This window comes from Lissotriton vulgaris, chromosome 4_1 (assembly GCF_964263255.1).
Source record: "Lissotriton vulgaris chromosome 4_1, aLisVul1.2, whole genome shotgun sequence".
Lineage (NCBI taxonomy): Eukaryota > Metazoa > Chordata > Amphibia > Caudata > Salamandridae > Lissotriton > Lissotriton vulgaris.
Window position 1 is genome coordinate 1,764,426,996 of NC_141691.1, and position 18,213 is coordinate 1,764,445,208.

Sequence of the window (18,213 nt, forward strand, 5' to 3'; positions counted from 1 at the left end):
GAAGACCCTTCAACATAGGAAGAGTACCTGATGTTCTCTGTGCATTAGGTAGAGTCTCTAACAAGAAATCCTCTATTTGAGGTTCTGTATGCATATCTAGTTTGTGATATTTTGCTGCCCTATTAATGAGCTGCACAAAACCTGTGTTATCAGGTGGTGAAGGCTTTGAGGGATATAGCTCTGGGTCGTTGTCCTCATCCGACCCTACATCATAATTTTCCCATGGGTCCTCCTCATCTGGGATAGTTTTGTCATCCCCTTGAGGTTCTCCCTCCCCTAGATCACTGTCTACATCTGACTGAGGTGTAGCTGGTCTTGGTGTGGAAGGTGTAGGAATATTTGGCCTATTGTGAGGAATAGGAGAAGAGGGTGTGACTTTATGTCGAGGAGAAGCAGGAGGAGTTATATTTGTCTCCATTGTTCTCTTTTTTGAAGGAAGAGGTTTATCTTCTGACTGTTCACTCTTTCTCTTCTTCGTGACCACTTTCCCAGTTTGTGGATCAATAAACAAGATTTTTTGTTTGGGATCTGTCTGTTGCTCCTGAATCGGTACCGAAGATCCTGGTTCCGAGAGGTGCTATTGTTTTCGATCGTCAGATCTTGTTGTTTTCGACACCGAATGTCTGCTCGATTCCGACTTTCTGGGTATCGAGTGTATCTTGGACGATAAATCGTATTTATGTTTCGGCATGGAATGTTTCGATACCGAGCTTTCCTTTGTATGTAGCCTCGGTGCCGAAGTCGATGTCGCCCTTTGGGGGTCCGAGTGTTTCGGTTTCACTTTCAGTTTCGTTGCCGGGCCCGAGGGCGGGGCGTCGGAAACTTTTTTCTGCGGTTTGACCGGGCCAGAGGGCGGGGTCGTTACCGCACGGGGTCGGTTTTTCGGTAAGGGGACGTCGTCACTCACGGTTTGTTGCTCGATGAGTTCTTCAACCTCCGACTGGTCCCCTTCCGACCCCGACTGGTCCTCTTCTTCCTCGATTTGCTCGTCTCCGAACAGCTCCGGGATCTCCTCCGCCTGCATTCTGGAAACCTCGTGTCTTCGAGCTCGACGATTTCTAATCGTTAGCTTGGAGGAGAATGCTGCACAGGCTTCGCAGTCCCTGGATTCGTGTTCAGGCGATAGACAGAGGTTGCACACCTCGTGTAGGTCCTTGTGTGGGAACTTAGCACCACACGTTGGACATTTTTTGAATGGAGTCCTTTCCATGGACTCCTGGCTTGACTGCGTCGAGAAAGGCCTCCTGTTCTTCGACGTAGATCCAAGTTTTTCTCTTCTATTTTGAATCTTCAACGCTTCGGAATGGAAATGAAACGCGTTCGATAACAACACCGTCGAATTGGAAAGGGAATACGCGCCGATAAATCACTTTTTTCTGAAGTTGATCTGGAGCGTCTCGATCCTCATCCGAACCCGATGGCGGAAAAAAACAATCTAAGGATGGAGCCGATGCCCATGCGCACTACCAACTAAGGGAGGAGTCACCAAGATACAAAAGACTCTCCAAGAGAAAAACAAAGTGCAATCATCCGAGCCCAACACCAGATGGCGATCTATTCATAATGTACCATCTGCAGCCCATATGCCTCGAACTAGAAATCTCCCATCGGCGTCGAGAGCGGCACCACTCCGAATCGAGGGTAGGACCAGGGACGTCGTCGGAGAGGTCGTGAGGACGACCAGCGACGACCCGGATCCGGAGCCAGACCAAGCGGGGCGCTGCAGCATTGGGACCGAAGTCGCCGACGGGGCCGGGGCCGAAGCACCCGACGGCCCCAGGGCCGAAGCACCCGGCCCGCATGGGCACCCAGTCGGGGCCGCTTGGCCCGAAGGCGCCGCGTAACCAGACTGAGGAGTGAGTGACCTCATGGCTGTGAGGAACGACTATCTCCTCCGGCGTCGCATTCTGCCCAGGGACCGGTGGGTATGGAGCAGGCCGCGAGGCCTGCGGATCCGGCGGACCCGCGGGGGCGGAGTAGCCTTCAATCCCCGGCCGTTTTGCACAAGCGTCGGGGGGGGGGATGACAGAAAAGCGATGACGCCTCTGACTTCTTGTGCCTCTTACCTGAGGACTTCGAGCCCAAAGACTGGTGACGACTCCCAGAGCTATTATGACTCCGACCCCGCAACCGGTCCCTCGACCTCCTAGAGGACCGGGACCTCGAGCGGCGCGGGCCAGAGCTCGAGTCGCTTGCGGGACCGCTCCTGTCTAGCTTTGGACGTCAGGGCCCGGCAGTCAGAGCAGGACTTGTCGTCGTGGCGCAGACAGTGAAGGCACCGGCGATGGGGGTAGGTAACCGACATCAGTCGGTTGCAGCCGACGCAGGGTTTGAACCCAAGCATCCCTACCAGCACCGGAGTCTAGCGACTTTGAAAGATGATCAAAAAGGATCGAAAAAGTTAGTCAAAAATTGACTAAGGGTACAACTTTTTCCGGATCTGCGCTTGATGGTGCGGAAAAAAGAAGAACGGACGTCAGCGCGTGAGAGCGGCGTCTATACTGTGTAACTTACGGTATGTATTCTTTTTTCTGTACATGTGTACCACTATAGTGCATTCTCCCATACCCACCTAAACCATCATCGCAACATGGATCCTATCGGCAATCACACATATAAAATCAACTACCCACCGTCACTCACCAAAAAAGCCGCTAAACGCTTTAAACACAACTTCCTTAGGTCACACCCTGAAACCCCCTTTGCTGACACCTACTTCTCACCGTTCAATGGATCCCTGAACACTGATATCTTCCACACCACACGCAGAGCTCAATGGAGAAAAGCGTTCCTCACCCTACTCACCGTCTCCTCCACCAGGAAATCCGCTCACAGCCTAACTCTCTCCATCACACCATCCCAATTCTTTCCAGGCAGAGCCACCATCACTATGTACAATAACGGGATTGTCCTATCTCAATCCACAGACAGGAACCTGAAACTACTAGACAACTTGTTCCCCACTTTCAAAGAGCACCTCTCCAATTCGCGGACCAACACTCATATCTCCTCCAGTCCCACCAACCATGACCTCACAGCTACATGCGCCTCAATCAGGGACACACCTACCACCCCTGACCTCCCATCTCCCACTTACAACCCCTCTATCCAAGTTCAGCACCAGGCAGTTGTAACACACGCCTCAAACACAGACACAGATCGCTCCCCTCATACACCACTCACACCCCCACCCCTTCTACCAACCCTCGGACCTCCACACATAACATCAACACTCCTCTCACACCTACAGCGGGCATTAACACTCCGCTCACCCATGACAGCACAGCTCCCACCCACAACACACCTAACCTAGTCCAGCACCAGAACAACACTCACTTCGACAAATCCCCCCCATTATCCCCCCCCATTCTCAGTCCCCATTACCCTCTAACCAACTACGCAGAACACACCTCCTCTCTTAATTTAACTCCCCCTCCCCACAACAGGACCATCTCCAATCCCATTTCCCCTCCTACTCTCAGCCCCCATTACCCTTCCCGCACCCCACCACGACTATCAGTCTCCCAGCCTACACCTTGACCCCCCCGCCTACCATCAATGCCCTCACTCATACCACCAACCTCCTCCCTACCTCATCCACAACCCTCCCGCCCAAAACCTCTCTCCTCCCTAACACCAGCCCGTACACCAACACAACGCAGACCTGCTCGAACACCAGCCCACTCTGCCACCTGCACACGAATTCCCTGGTCAGCCATTCACCTCTGACTGCCACCCCCACCTCCACCACCTACCCCACGATGGACAACATCATGGCCACCCTCACTCAGATCAAAGAAGACATACACATCATCAAAGAACTACTCTCCACACACCCCATGCACCCCTTACCCACCTCCACCTCCCCTCCCAACTTGTCCCTTACCCCTCCGGCTGACTCCCTCACTTAACACGCCCCACACCGGGCGTCAATCCCTGCTCAGGCGCAGCAACTGCCCTCGTCCCCCTCGTCGCCCCTGCAACCCCTCACACAACTACACCTCCCCGCCCAACTTGTCCCCCACCCTTCAGATTAACTCTCACTCAACTCTCCCCCAACCTGACCTCAATCCCAGCTCGCAATCGCAACAACCGCCCTCGTCGCACCCACAACTCTACTTCTGACCTCGACACACTCACCCTTCTCCGCTCCTATGACCCAGCCCCCCAAAATCACACAACCACCCCACACCTCAACATTCCCACGATACACTCAAATCCCCTTAGACCCCCATACTAAAAAGTAGATTCTCCATCCCCAATAACCTTAGAAAAGTCCCTCTCTCTCTAGAACCATCTACCACCCTCAACACACCCAGTCTCAAATGCACTCTCCTCAACTGCAGATCGGCCTCGAAACATTCCGCCGCCATTGCTGATCTCCTCTTATCGCTGGACCTTGACCTAATCATCCTGACTGAAACCTGGCTAACTGAATCTTCGACACCTATAATGGACATTCTGGTTCCTCCCAACTACCACATTATCAGGCTCGACAGATCAGGCAAAATAGGTGGTGGAATCGCATGCATCTACAGGTACAACCTCTCTGTTCAGAAAGTCAATTCCACCTCCCTACCATCCCCAACATCCTGGGAATACATCTGCCTCGACATTATTAGTGAGGGCAAACCGATATGCTCTCTTCACAGCATTTACCACCCACCCAGGGACAACTTCACCTTTTCCCAACAAATCATGGATATGATCTCAACCAATTCCGGACGGCAGCTCACCCAAATATACCTTGGTGACTTCAACCTCCACTGGAACGATCGCAATGAAGCGGTGGTAAATAGTCTTAAAAATGTCCTCGATGCCCTTAACCTCACCCAAATATGCAACAGCCCGACCCACGAGAAAGGTTCTATCCTCGACCTGATCATCTCCAAAGATGACTATCCAACTCGAGTCCATCCAACCCTGTGACTGGTCAGATCATATTGTCACATTCTTTATCAATGAAAAAGTTAAAGTTAACCCGGCTCAATTCTCCAAGCCCAAAGTCTGGAAAAGAGACATGAAAAAACTCAACCCAGGCTCTTTGCCCCCTAACAGTTGCAATCTCCTACTCCCACCGACAGGCGCTACGGACGTTCAAACCCTGACTGACCACTATCTCAACGCTATGACCTCAATAATTAATGAGGCTGCACCTATGCAGCTAAAAAGAGTCTCTACTAAAATCTCAAATCCATGGTACGACGGGAGTCTCAATGAGGACAGACGAGACATGCGAATGGCAGAGCGTACCTGGAGATCTGAAGAAAAAGAGAAACGCCTACTTCAGGAAAATAAAACGCTCAAAATCAGACTTCTTCAGCCTCCAGCTCGACCAAGCAAAAATACCGCCCGAGAAAACTGTTTGAGCTAATCAGATCACAATCCAAGGATCAACCCCAACCACTCAACACTGGGCGTGAGGCACCCTCCTGCGAAGACTTCGCTGCTTTCTTTATCCAAAAAACTGACAACATAAAGAGCGATCTCCTCATTGACGCAAGCCTCTACTCCAAACCCCAGTGCCAAGCACCCACTGAACCAAAAAACAATGCTACATGGTCAACCTTTGGCACATACTCGGAAGAAGAAATTGGCAAACTGCTCAGCACCCTGAAACCATCCAATCACCTCACGGACCCCCTTCCTGCTACCGCAGTAAAAGACTTTACCCCTTTGCTTCTCCCTCTCTGGACTAAATTTATCAACAGCTCTCTCCAACAAGGAAGCATACCTGACTCCCTCAAAGTTGGTCAGGTCACACATCTACTAAAGAAACCTACAGCCGACCCCTCTGATCTCAACAATTACAGTCCCATTACCAATATTCCCACTCTCGCCAAACTGCTGGAAAAATGCGCACAACTACAATTTACACATTGAACAATTTGATCTCCTCAACCCTCACCTTTCAGGCTTCCGAGCAGGACACAGTACAGAAACTGCTATGACTCACATAATTGACGACGCACTTCAAATGCTAGACCAAAACGACACCTGCCTCCTCATCCTCCTTGATCTCTCTTCAGCATTCGACACCGTTAAACATGAGAATTTACTAGAACCACTAAACACAAGAATGGGTTTATCTGGAACTGTTCTCAAGTGGTTCACTTCCTTTCTTCACAACAGGTCGCAGAAATTCAAGAGAAACAACCTGATGTCCTCGCCAATACCCGTAACGCTAGGCGTCCCCCAAGGATCCTCTCTATCCCCAACTCTGTTCAACCTAGTCATGGAACCTCTCACCACCTTGCTACAAGCATCCAATGTACACTTTCACATTTACGCCGATGACACCCAACTTTATCTCAAATTACAGTCCCCCAAAGACATCTTGCTCCTGAACTCAACGATCAGATGCGCCCAATCCTGGCTTGCCGATAATCATCTCAAACTCAATGCCCTGAAAACAGAGTTCCTTCTGATCTCACCTCCAGCGAAGATCTCCACCACTCAAATTTGGCTTAAACACCTAACAGCACTCAATGTCCAACCCACCATCGTGGACTCAGCAAAATCTTTAGGCATAACACTCGACACCAATCTCAACATGCAGAAACATATCAGCAAGGCAACAAAGGGAGCGAACTTCCAGATCAATACTCTGAGGAAACTTAAACCCTTCCTCCCAGCCAAAGACTTCCAAACCGCAGTACAAGCACTAGTCATATCTGGAATTGAATACGGCAGCATCGCCCTCTCCGGACTCCCCCTAACTACAACCGCACCCCTAAGAGCTTCTCTAAACGCTGCAGCGAGACTCATCACTGGGTCAAAAAAGCACTCCCATATTACCCCCTGACTTGAAATCCCTGAACTGGCTGCCTTTTGAAGCCAGAATACATCTGAAAATCGCCTGCATGACACACAAGGCGGTACACCTAAACTCACCCGGATACCTTGCTCAGAAACTGACAATCTCTGGCGGAGCTAGAAACACTAGAGGCACAAACAATCTTCTGCTGAAACCTCGAAGATTCCGGAAGGAAAAAACATATTAAGTGCCTTTTCTCAGGAATGGCGCCTAGGATCTGGAACTCACTCCCGCCCGAAACCAGGCTTATCTCCTCCACTACACTCTTTAAAAATGAAGTAAAAGCTATTCTCATGGCTAAATACACTTGAACTATTATCTCGAACACTGTTAATACTCTGCACCGATCTGTACTACATGTTTGACCCCTTTGATTATTTGTATTAGTTGTCTTATTACTCACATGATTGGCTTTGTAGCCACCTATTTGTACTGTTTGACCTATTGATTTATCTGTCTGACTATGCTGCCTCATGTACTACTCTTTGTAAAGCGCTCTGATATCTGCTAAGATCTTGTCCGCGCTATATATAAAACTTTCAAAATAAATAAATAAATAAAATAAGCACTCCCGCGACGTCATCCCGGCACCAACGACGCCGAAGACGGACGCGGAGCCGCAGACGACGCCTACCGACGCGCAAGGGTACTGCTACGCAAAACTTTCCGGATCCAGAATGACGCCTGGGGATATTCTAAGGTAAGGAATCTAATAATAACCTGTTTATTTCAGATAATTCTGCATCGAATTGTGAACTTTGCTGTGCCTCTCCTGTCAGTAAAAACTTGGGAGAGTACAGCCCAGGTCGCCTCCAGGACCTGTGGTAGCACTTGCGCAACCGTATCCCACTATGTATGATAATAATGGCAAACAAGTTTTCACTGACCGCGATGCCAAGCTGGCAGAAGAAAACATCTACTTCCCAAATAACTACAGCCTCTTGGATTTCCCATCCAGGGGAGAGTCAGGGAAAGCACCCTGAGTGGTGGAGGCCTGGACCACCAAGCTCTCAGCAGTAGGGTGTTGGGTGAGGAAGTTTTGGTTCCAAGATGCAGGGCAATGACAGCCAATATTCCTGTTCCCAGGAGCCCTTGTGTTGGGTTTGGACCAGGTATCTAAAAGGACATCAGTGAGAATGTCATTGAATGGGAGTAAGGGTTCCTACGTGGAGACTCCCAGTTTCAACACCTCTGTCAAGAGATTAGTCTTGACTGCCACTGTGGGCAACTGAAGGTCAAGGACCTCAGCCGCTCTACACACCACCATTGTGTACAATGCTCACTCCTCCGTATTTGGAGTAGAAAGCAGATCAGCATCTGGAAATGTGTAAATACTGCTGGTTTAACCCAGGTCCTCACACCAATCCACACTGCGTTCATCATAGTGCTGGTATATTAAAGGGCTCAGTGACCACTCCCAGTCTTAACCGAGGCCAAGCAGATGAAAATAAGGCTCAGGCTCTGATCTGGGAGGCACTGCTCGTAACAGAGCCTGATTTGGTGCATGCCCATCCTTCTTTGTGTCAGGGATGACAATGGGGATGGCACAGCGCCAGTCTGAATCCAGGAATGGATCCGTGGAGCCCAACTGGTGCAGAACCAGAGAAGGGCCCCCTTCTACCCTGCGGGGCCCAAAGGCTCGCTGTCAGGGTGTACCACCCAAAAATAAGGAGCATGGCCTCATAGAACTGGCTCAGCTAAGCAGGTGTCGCTGCGAGCTTGGGAAATTCGGAAAGGTGCAGATTTGGCCCAGGAGCAGGTTCTAGAAAACAAGGCCTGAAAAAGCGAGGCTCCCTCATCTGTCAAACGACGGACTAGGAGAAGTCAAAGAACGCTTCGACTTCTTACTCCTTTTCTTATGCCTCCTACCTGAACGTTCCAATGACTTTAAGCAGGATGAAGAGGACTTCGGGGACCGCTAACGATCCTGTGGCATTCCACTCGACCGTCATCTTGACAGCCGTGGATTCACATGCTGGGACGCAAGAAGGTAAGAAATCTGCAGCTAAAAGTCTCTATCAGACTGATCTGCCAGAAAAGGGAGGTGAAGCAGAGGTCGAATCATGTGTTATGGCTAAGAGGAAAGAAAAGTTGATGGGGGCAGTTGTAATGAATGGCTGGGGAAAACGCTCACATGCCCAGTTAAGAAATTCCAAGTAATATCTGTTTTTGAGAAGCTTTGACATTGTTAATCTATTGCACAAGTAAATAAAGGTCAATTGGGAAGACAACGGCGGAAAGAACAATAGCTATAGCCAATTCCATACTCATGGGCAGGATGTGAGCTAAATGAATGCCACAAAATTAAGAAACCAAATATTTCAACAAGTAATGTTACAAACGCAGTTGGACACCTGGACATTTTAAAAACTCTGGACAAAGAAGTGTGCATTAAAAGATCTTTGCTCTATCAGGTGGAACATTACTCAAGGTTTAACATGTAAACAGAAAAACTTGTGTTAAACATTTTGGAACATGCAACAGGCAATTATAATAAGATCATTTTATTTCAGTTCAATAAAACCGGAGGAAATAATCATAGTCTTTAAAAAAGTGCAGGGCTAGAAGTGAACATAATATTATACAAAAGTTAAACTTAAGGGATATTGAGTAGTGCAAAATACACTACAGATAGTTCAAACTGTAAAGTGTTTCTTTCATTCTTTCTGCAGATAGATTGACTTTAGAGAAATGTGGTAACAAAGAAAAGTATGCTAAATAAATTGTGAAGATCAATATAATTGTATGTAGTCAAATTAAGTACTACAAATTACACTACAAGTAGTTAAACCTATTTTTTAAAGTGTATCTCACATTCTTTCTACCCTTAGATCATTTACTTTAGAGAAATGTGGTATCAAAAGAAAAGCGTACTAAATCAATAGTGAAGATCATTCAAAATGTATGTACTAAAATGTAAGTACAGAAGTGTAATTCATCACTTTAGAGCAATTTAAAAGCTCTAACATTCGCCATTGAAAAAAAAATAAGGTTTACCAGTTGTGCCACCCATTCATACAGTATGCACTTTAAGTATCCGGTAAAGTAGGATTTACCTTTGGCAAGCTTTTGGGCAGTTTCAAGAATGGTTATGGCAGCAGGGTATGCTCTTCCACTAACAGCAGACATAAAAGGCGTCATTCCTCTGGCATCCCTGAAAAATTGAAAATATGCAATTAAAGGGCAAACTGAGGAAAGGTACAATAAAATATTTTGATAGAAAATGATTTAGAGGAACCTTCAAAAGGGTAATTAGCATTTCCCAAACCACTACATGGGACATTTCTAGCTATGCTAGGGAAATGAGACCTAAGTCAATAAAAAAGTGTGAAGTTGTGTAACAGTACGATAAAATATCACTGTTAAGAAATGAACAAATTAAAGGCCCAAACCATGAATAACAATAAAACAAAACTACTGCAAGAAAAACAAATGGTAAGTACAAAATTGATGAAATTAAGGGAGCAGTGCGAACATACATAAAAGTAAAGCTAATGTAAACATCACTTAAATATTCTAGTGGTCAGAAATGCATGAGCCTAAACAACTTCATTCCAGGCCTTCAGACTGCCAAATAAATAGTAAATCCCACCGGACTTTAAGGCTATCCTTAGACACATTGTTACGTGTAGTTTTTACAGATATCTTAGGTGAGGAAAGAGGCATCTCAGTATTCACATTGCTGCTTGTAACTTGCTTTCTCTGGTATTACATAGAGGTTCTCTAGTTCCTTAAGACAAACAGGTGTGTGACTATAGTTTCTATACGTAAGGATCTCAGATTTGGTATAATCAAGTCTATGGTGGTCAATAAGCATGCAGTCCTTGATAACACGAAGACAGCGGTCCACACTTGAAGAATATACTACCTCAACGTTTTACAGTTATCGGAGAGTGACCGGTGCAATTGAAGCAGCTTGGTCAGAGGAAACTGGGCAGCTCAGAGAAAGGTTGAAATGGAGAGGAAGGGAAACTGTCTTGGTGACAGCCTGCAATGTTCTGCTTCAATCATATTTGAGTGAATTAGGATTGGATACATCCCTACATGTTACTCTCATTAACATATTCAAAAACAAATAACAGGTAAAGGAGTATTTAGTCTCTTTTTCCAGTCCTTGCAAAGAAGGAAGTTCAATGTCTTGAAGGAAGTCTTCGATTTTTATCATCAGCTTTAGAGTCTTCTTTATAGAGGTCTTCAAAAAATACAAATGCATCCTCAATCTCTTCTTCATTGGAGAATATATCACCAGAGATTTAACATCTGAGGTCCCTAATTTGATTTCTTGTCTGGGTAGTTTTTGCCTTCCATGCTAGCAGCTTACCGCACCCCTCTCCATAATTGTGATTCGACAATTTGCTAGCTTCCCATTTCTTCCTTATAATTGCCACAAGATAATCGGCTAACTCCAATTTAGATTATCGCAACTTATTCTATATTTGTACCATATTTAAACCTCCTGAATTTTGTTCAATTTCAGCTTGAATTCTTTGGATTACATTTTCTAATTTATTTATCTCAACCAATTCTTCTTTTCATTAGGGGCTTAAAAAAGGGGAAAGCTGCGGGTCCAGATGCTCTCCCAAATGAGATCTATACTCTGCTTAAAGAGGAACTTGCCACAATATTACTGCAGTTGTTCAACTCTTTTTTTGTGGAGACAAAATCTCCAGTCGTCTTGTGATATGGCCACTATAACTATACTTTTAAAACCAAATAAAAATCTGAGGTCATGTGAAACATATATGCCAATTTCTCTCCTTAACAGAGACTACAACATTTTCACTCAGGCTTTAACAAAAAGATTGGATAAGGTGATAGGATCTTTAATTCACACCGACCAAAAAGGTTTTATAAAAGGGAGGCAACTTTACGAGTTAACCCATGAACTAATCGCGATCATAGATCTGGCGAAGGTGTGTGGCAATCCCCTTACAGTGATAACACTAGACGCCGCCAAAGTTTCGACAAGGTTAGCTGGGCATTTTTGTATAAAATGATAGAAAGCCTTAACCTTGGATAAACATTTTTATCACCAATTAAAGCAGTGAAAAAAAATCCATTAGCAAAGGTGTTAGTAAATGGGAATCTTTCTAAACTAATAAAAATTGATAGGACTAGACAGGGTTGTTCCCTCTACCCCCTCCTTTTAATATTTAGATTGAGCCCCTGGCTTGCAAATTAAGGGCAAATCAAAATATCCAACCTTTCACTTGTAATGGATGGTCAAAATAAATTGGTCTACACGAACAAGTCACTTACCTTCGGTAACGATATATCTGTAAGAAACAGTAGTTAGTATTAGATTCCTTACCTTAGAATATCCCCAGGCGTCAGACTGGATCCGGAAACTTTTGCGTAGCAATACCCCTGCGCATCATTAGGCGTCGTCTCTGGCTCTGCGTCAGTCGTCGGCGCCGGAGTGACGTCGTCTGAGTACTTAGACGCCACCCATGCGCACTGAGGTCAGTTCTTTGACACAGTTTTTCTGCGCCAAATACGCAGAGCCATGCTAGAACCAACACTGGTGCCAAGAAACTAGGGCCCTGAAAGGGGGTGACCTTAACCCTAGGTATCGGTTCGCAGAACGGGGAGGATGGGTGGGGCGGTAAGGAATCTAATACTAACTACTGTTTCTTACAGATGTATCGTTACCAAAGGTAAGTAACTTGTGCATCTGAAAGAAACAGGTTAGTGTTCGATTCCTTACCTTAGAATAGATAGCCCAGCAATACCAACACCGGTGGTGGGTCTGCATACCAAGATCACACCAGAAAGTTCTGGAGAACGGAACGGCTGAAAAAGCCATCTCTCCGGACTTGGCTGTCCAGGCAATATTGCTTAGCAAACGTGTGCAGCGAGGCCCACGTAGCTGCCTGACAGATGTCCTGCAAGGGGACTCAACGATCCAGGACAGTAGTAGACGCCGTGGCCAGAGTGGAATGGGTGCGTAGCCCCACAGGAGGCTCCTTTTCGCCAAGGAGTAGCAAACCTTGATGCACAAAATGACCCACCGAGAGATGGTCCGCTTGTGCACCGATCGTCCCTTCTTAGTGCCCACGTAACCAATAAAGAGCTGGTCGTCCACCCGGAACTGGCGCGTGCAGTCTAGATAGAAGTAGAGCGCATCTTTTGGGTCCAGACGGTGGAGCCTCTTCCCCTTTCGAGGAATGCGGATACGGAAAGATGGTGGGCAAGGTGATGGACTGCCCGATATGAAAGGCTGTAACCACCTTGGGCAGGAAAGAAGGACGAGTCCTCAGAACAACCTTGTCCGGATGGACAGAGAGGAAAGGAGGTTTAGAAGATGAAGCCTGGAGCTCATTCACTCTCCTGGCAGAGGTGATGGCAACCAGGAATACAGTTTTAAGAGTTAGAAGTAGAGGACAATTATGTAGTGGCTCAAAGGGAGCGCACATCAGATAAGTAAATACAAGGTTCAAGTCCCACTGAGGCATCACGAAAGGAACAGGAGGAAACATGTGCATGATGCCTTTCAAGAATCTATTTACAACACGGGACTTGAAAAGAGAATGATCATCAGGAAGCCTCAAGAACGCTGAAATGGCCGAGAGGTAGCCTTTGATAGTGCCCAGAGCAGAGCCGTGCTGGGCAAGAGAAACAAGAAAGAGGAGAACCTCTGAAAAGGGGGCAGAGAGTGGATCCACAGCCTTTGCTGTGCATCATGCCACAAATTTGTTCCACCTGCAGGTGTATACCGATTTTGAGAGGGACGCCTGGCTGCCAGAATCACATCACAGACTTCAGGAGGGCAAGTCAAATGGCCTCAACTGTCGCCGCTCAATCGCCACGCAAGTAAGTGGAGACTGGACAGGTTCGGGTGGAGGATCGTCCCTTGATGCTGCTACAGAAGGTCCTCCTGAAGAGGCAGACGAAGGAGAAGTTTCTTACCGGTAACTCCAGTTCTGTAGTAGGGTTATCTCTGTTATAGTAATAATCTAGTGAATAGTTCCGCTCATGTGCGGGGACCCCGGAGCAATCAAAAATAATCTCCTAAACTGTCTTCTTTGCAGTACTGCATAGACACTTCAGAGAAAATTAAAGACAAATAATGCAGCCTATACATGCAAGGCTACACTGTCCAGTACTAAAACAACATGAAAGGGGAGTTCCCAATAATGAAAGGAAAAAATTCCAACAATGCAGGAAACGCCCACAGAGCAGCTAAATAGTGTCAAATATATTTCTTTATTATTGTTCACATAGAAAAATATATATCAGATATAAATCATTACAGTCAATACACAATACCTTTCCTTATCGCATTAGTGTATAACATTTTCTTAGGAGGACACACATAAAAAACATATCAGCCTAGGAACACATGGGGCAGTAAAAAATTGCCACACAATTCAATCACTCATCCAATCAAACACAAAATCATTCCAAAACCACTACACACATACACACTCAAGCAAAGACGGCAATCCATCAAACATCCAGGAAAAGCGCCGACGCGCATTTCGGAACAGTGCCAATAAAAGCTTCCTTCATCAGGGCCCAGAATACAGATATAATAATTAGCACGGTCTCTCAAGATCCGAACACCAAGTCAGACAAGTGTCCTAGTCATAATCGTGGCTGGCGAAGCATCTCGTAAGACCCGCATCAATGGTGCCTCCAACGATGCTATCGGGAGGATATTAGTGAGATGGAAAGGCCCTCAGAGGCTCCGAGAAATGAAGCAAGGACAGGAATTGGATTCAGATAGTGGGTCGAAAACTTGAACAGTGTGTAGGGTACAGAACTAGATTGGGGTCCAGGGCACCTCAGCGTATGTGCTTCAATGACTGTGCTTCGTCGGGCGCAGGACTGTGGCTCGGGCACTCAAGCGGTCGACCACAATATCTGGAGTAATGCGGGGCGAGTGCTTCACTCACAAGGAGTCTAGCGGCAATTAAATCAGCAGATATGAAGACGAAAGATCTGTACTGGCCTGAAAATGGGCGCAGCTCATCTCAAAGACGGAACACGTCCGAGCACCTCCCCTCGCCCTCACGGGCCGGGCCCAGTACTTCAACTAGAAAAGAAAGGATATTTCACAAATATCCCACTTAGACCAGTCTGCCAGGTTTCACCATGGAGAAATACTTCCCCCCTTCACCAAATCCTTGGAATGATAGAGAGGAAGGACAGGACAGACAAGCCCCCATAAGCTGCCATTATGTGGCATAAAAAGGGATACCGTGCCTTTAAGGTAACTTTCCAGAACTCTCCTAGTATCCCAGAATGCACAGCGACTCCCTCCACTTTCAGTTCTTTTTGGGGGTGTATCAGCTAGACCTGTAGCATTCATCATTTCATCACTTTCTCCACCAGGGAGCAGGCTGGGTGCTTAGGACTATAACAGAGATACCCCTACTACAGCACTGGAGTTACAGGTAAGAAACTACTCCTTCTGTAGTAGGGGATCTCTGTATAGTCATAATCTAGTGAATAAAATGGCAAGCCCATCCAAAAACAACCAGGCGGTGGAGAAAAAGACAACACCACTATTATGCGAACAGATTTCGCAGCGAAGCATGTCCGACCTGAGCATCTGCCCTGGCTTCAGAGTCCAGACAGTAATGCTTAGCAAAGGTATGGACCGACTTCCACGTGGCAGCCTTACAGATCTCTGCAATGGGAACATTACGAAGCAAAGCAGTAGTGGCCGCTTTGCCCCTGGTGGAATGAGCCTTAGGCTTACCCCCTAAGGTCTTATTCGCTTTCTGATAACAAAGCTGGATACACAACACAATCCACCTAGAGATAGATTGCTTCGAAGTAGCCAGACCAGTCCTAACCGACCCATAGTTGACAAACAATTGGTCGGACCTGCAAATGTCTTTGGTCTTATCCAGATAGAATTTCTACACCCTTCTAACATCCAGGGAATGAAGAGACCTTTCCGCTGGAGTGGAAGGATTCTGGAAAAAAGTTGGTAAAGTTATCGTCTGATTAACATGAAAATCAGAAATCACCTTGGGAAGGAACTTAGGGTGAGTACTGTAGGAAGGTGAATATCTGACTATGGTTGCCCCCAACATTTTGCCTGGTGTTTAGCTGGTTTTTCGACTTAGTTGACCTGGGGCCCTGCTATTCAGGACCCTAGGCCCACTGCTCTCTCTGTAAAATGGATTCCATGTACTCTAGGTACAAATCGAATTGGATACTGAGTCACCTTATCAGCCCCTATACAGTGTACCTTAGGTACCCAGGGCATAGGTGCACCCAGGGCCTACAGCATGTATTATGCCACCCATGGCTGGCCATCCAAATCTGACAACTGGCTGATCAATCAGCTGGAGCAAGGTGGTGTAAACACCCTTTGCTTTAGATATAGTATCTCTATATCTAACTCTAAAATGGACACATACTCCTATAAGTCACTCCTATGGCAGGCCTTAACAATCCTGGAGGCAGAGTGCTTGGAATTATGTGAGATAGTGCTCTGGCATGAGCTGAGCCTGTCTACAGCTTTTGGAACCAAGTCCTTTAGCTGGTTCCATGATAACGCTATACCATATACTCTAAAGAGCATTATAATCCTCGCGGTTATTGCCAACTTTGGCATGGCATTATCAAAACATGTCGAGTAAGGTGTCATACGAATTGGAATACTACCCCTTCGCCAATTCTGGCGACGGGGGTAGCATTCCACCCTTTTAGAGGGACACGACATGTACCTAACTGTGAACCCCGGTTAAAGTTAACCCGAGCCTCAGCATCACAAAATGGATGCTGCCACCAAAGACACAAGTCTGACCTCCTGCTGCTGGGAGTCCTTCCAGCGAGGGAGGCTTGGACAAAGGGTTTCCTGCACCCCAGACAGGATTTTGTGTATTGGGTAGGACAGGGCTGAAAGGAATGAGACATGCCTGGGGCACACAAGGTGTCCCTGTGCATACACCGGTCTAAACCAGTTCCTGGGGCTCTCCAGCCCCGGCGCATGACCGGACAAAGGATAGGGGGTGTAACCACCCCCCTTCCTGGTCCCACCCAGAGGAGGAGGATAAAGGTAGGAGCTGGTCCCATTCCAGATTAGATTAATCCTGAACTGAAACTCTACAAGAAACTCTGGACTTCGACTTTCTGAACGGAAGACTGAAGAAATCTCCCTTGTGGGCAAGGAGTGTCCACCCTGCACAAGCAGGCACCATCAGCGTCCAGCGGCTTCCCTTTGTCGCCTTCCCTCGAGGATTCAGACTTCAAAGCCCGACGAGACCCGGATTCCCAGGCCTCTCCGACCTCTACCTACATCTGCAGCACAGCTGAGATCCATGGGTGAAACGAGACACGTGGGACCGGACATCTTGAAAGAAGCAGCACTTCGCTCCAGCACGACTTCTGAGGTAACCTCGTCCAAGTGCTTTGGGGACTGAGAAGCCCCGACCCCGAGCAGCTCCTGCACCGAAGACCAGCCCTCCAGCATCCACAAGATCTGCATGGGGCCCTTCTGCCTGCTTGCTGCTCGACGAGTTGTCTGGTCACCTGCAGGCTGAATAGTGACCTCGTAGACGACGAACCTTGAAAGTCAATCTGCTGGTCTGGTTGCTCCAGACTGGCCCCAGCTTCCCTGCGAAGGAGAAGCACCCCGGACCCTCCTGGTCCACTCCAGACGCAGTTTCCACTCACCGCGTGGGTTGCCTTTGCCAAGGCCTGTTGACTCCAAATCCGGGTCCGACACCGCCGACAGCGAGAGCCTGCGTGGGACAGCTCGTGCCTCCATCCTGGTTGTCGAAAACACAACCTGGTCCACTTGGCTGCAGAGACAAGCGTCCACTCTTCACCTGATCGCGACAACGACATCTGGTTTCACTCAAGTCACTGGCTAGTGACTTTGAACATTGTCCCCTCTGCTTTCAGATTCTCCTCTTCACTGATCCACCCTTGGATCACACCGGACATCTTCCTCCTGGTCGCCTGCAGCATCTTTTCTGCTAGGCTCCATAGACTTCAACGTCGGAACCCGACACGACTTCGCACCTATGCACCCGCAGCCTGTGGGTGAGGTAACAAGAGCATTTCGGTGCTCACGGGTAGATTGACTCTCCTAGTGTCCAGTTCCACAGTCGTTTTAGTCCTAACTAGTCAGGATTGTCCGTACTCACCTTTTACTTGAACTGTACTGTCCATAGACGTTGTTACGCATCTCGCGTGCGAGTTCACACTCTGCACACGCGTTCCGTGGGCCTCCTATTACTTACCTAAGGTTAGGGTAGTGTGGTCCCAGCCTCTGGACAGCTCCATTCCTTCTATCAATTTTCACATTCCACTTACTTAGTATATGGTTTATTGTGCCCCTAGAGCAACATTGTAACTGTGCAACTTAAACATATTTTTCTTAAGAGTCTTGTCATGTGCTTAGCCTTCTGATCTCAAAGAGTTCAGAGGTG

At 47.4% G+C, this 18,213-nt stretch overlaps 1 protein-coding gene across 18 annotated transcripts in view; it reads right to left on the reverse strand.

Moving 5' to 3' along the window:
* UBR5 (ubiquitin protein ligase E3 component n-recognin 5) overlaps positions 1-18,213 on the reverse strand; it is a 2,064,863-nt gene that overhangs the window by 1,104,815 nt on the left and 941,835 nt on the right. For all 18 annotated transcript variants that reach the window (XM_086966085.1, XM_086966077.1, XM_086966080.1 and 15 more), the window contains one exon: positions 9,874-9,971. In XM_086966085.1, coding sequence (XP_086822211.1) covers positions 9,874-9,971 — 98 coding nt within the window. The remainder of the gene's footprint in view (positions 1-9,873; positions 9,972-18,213) is intronic.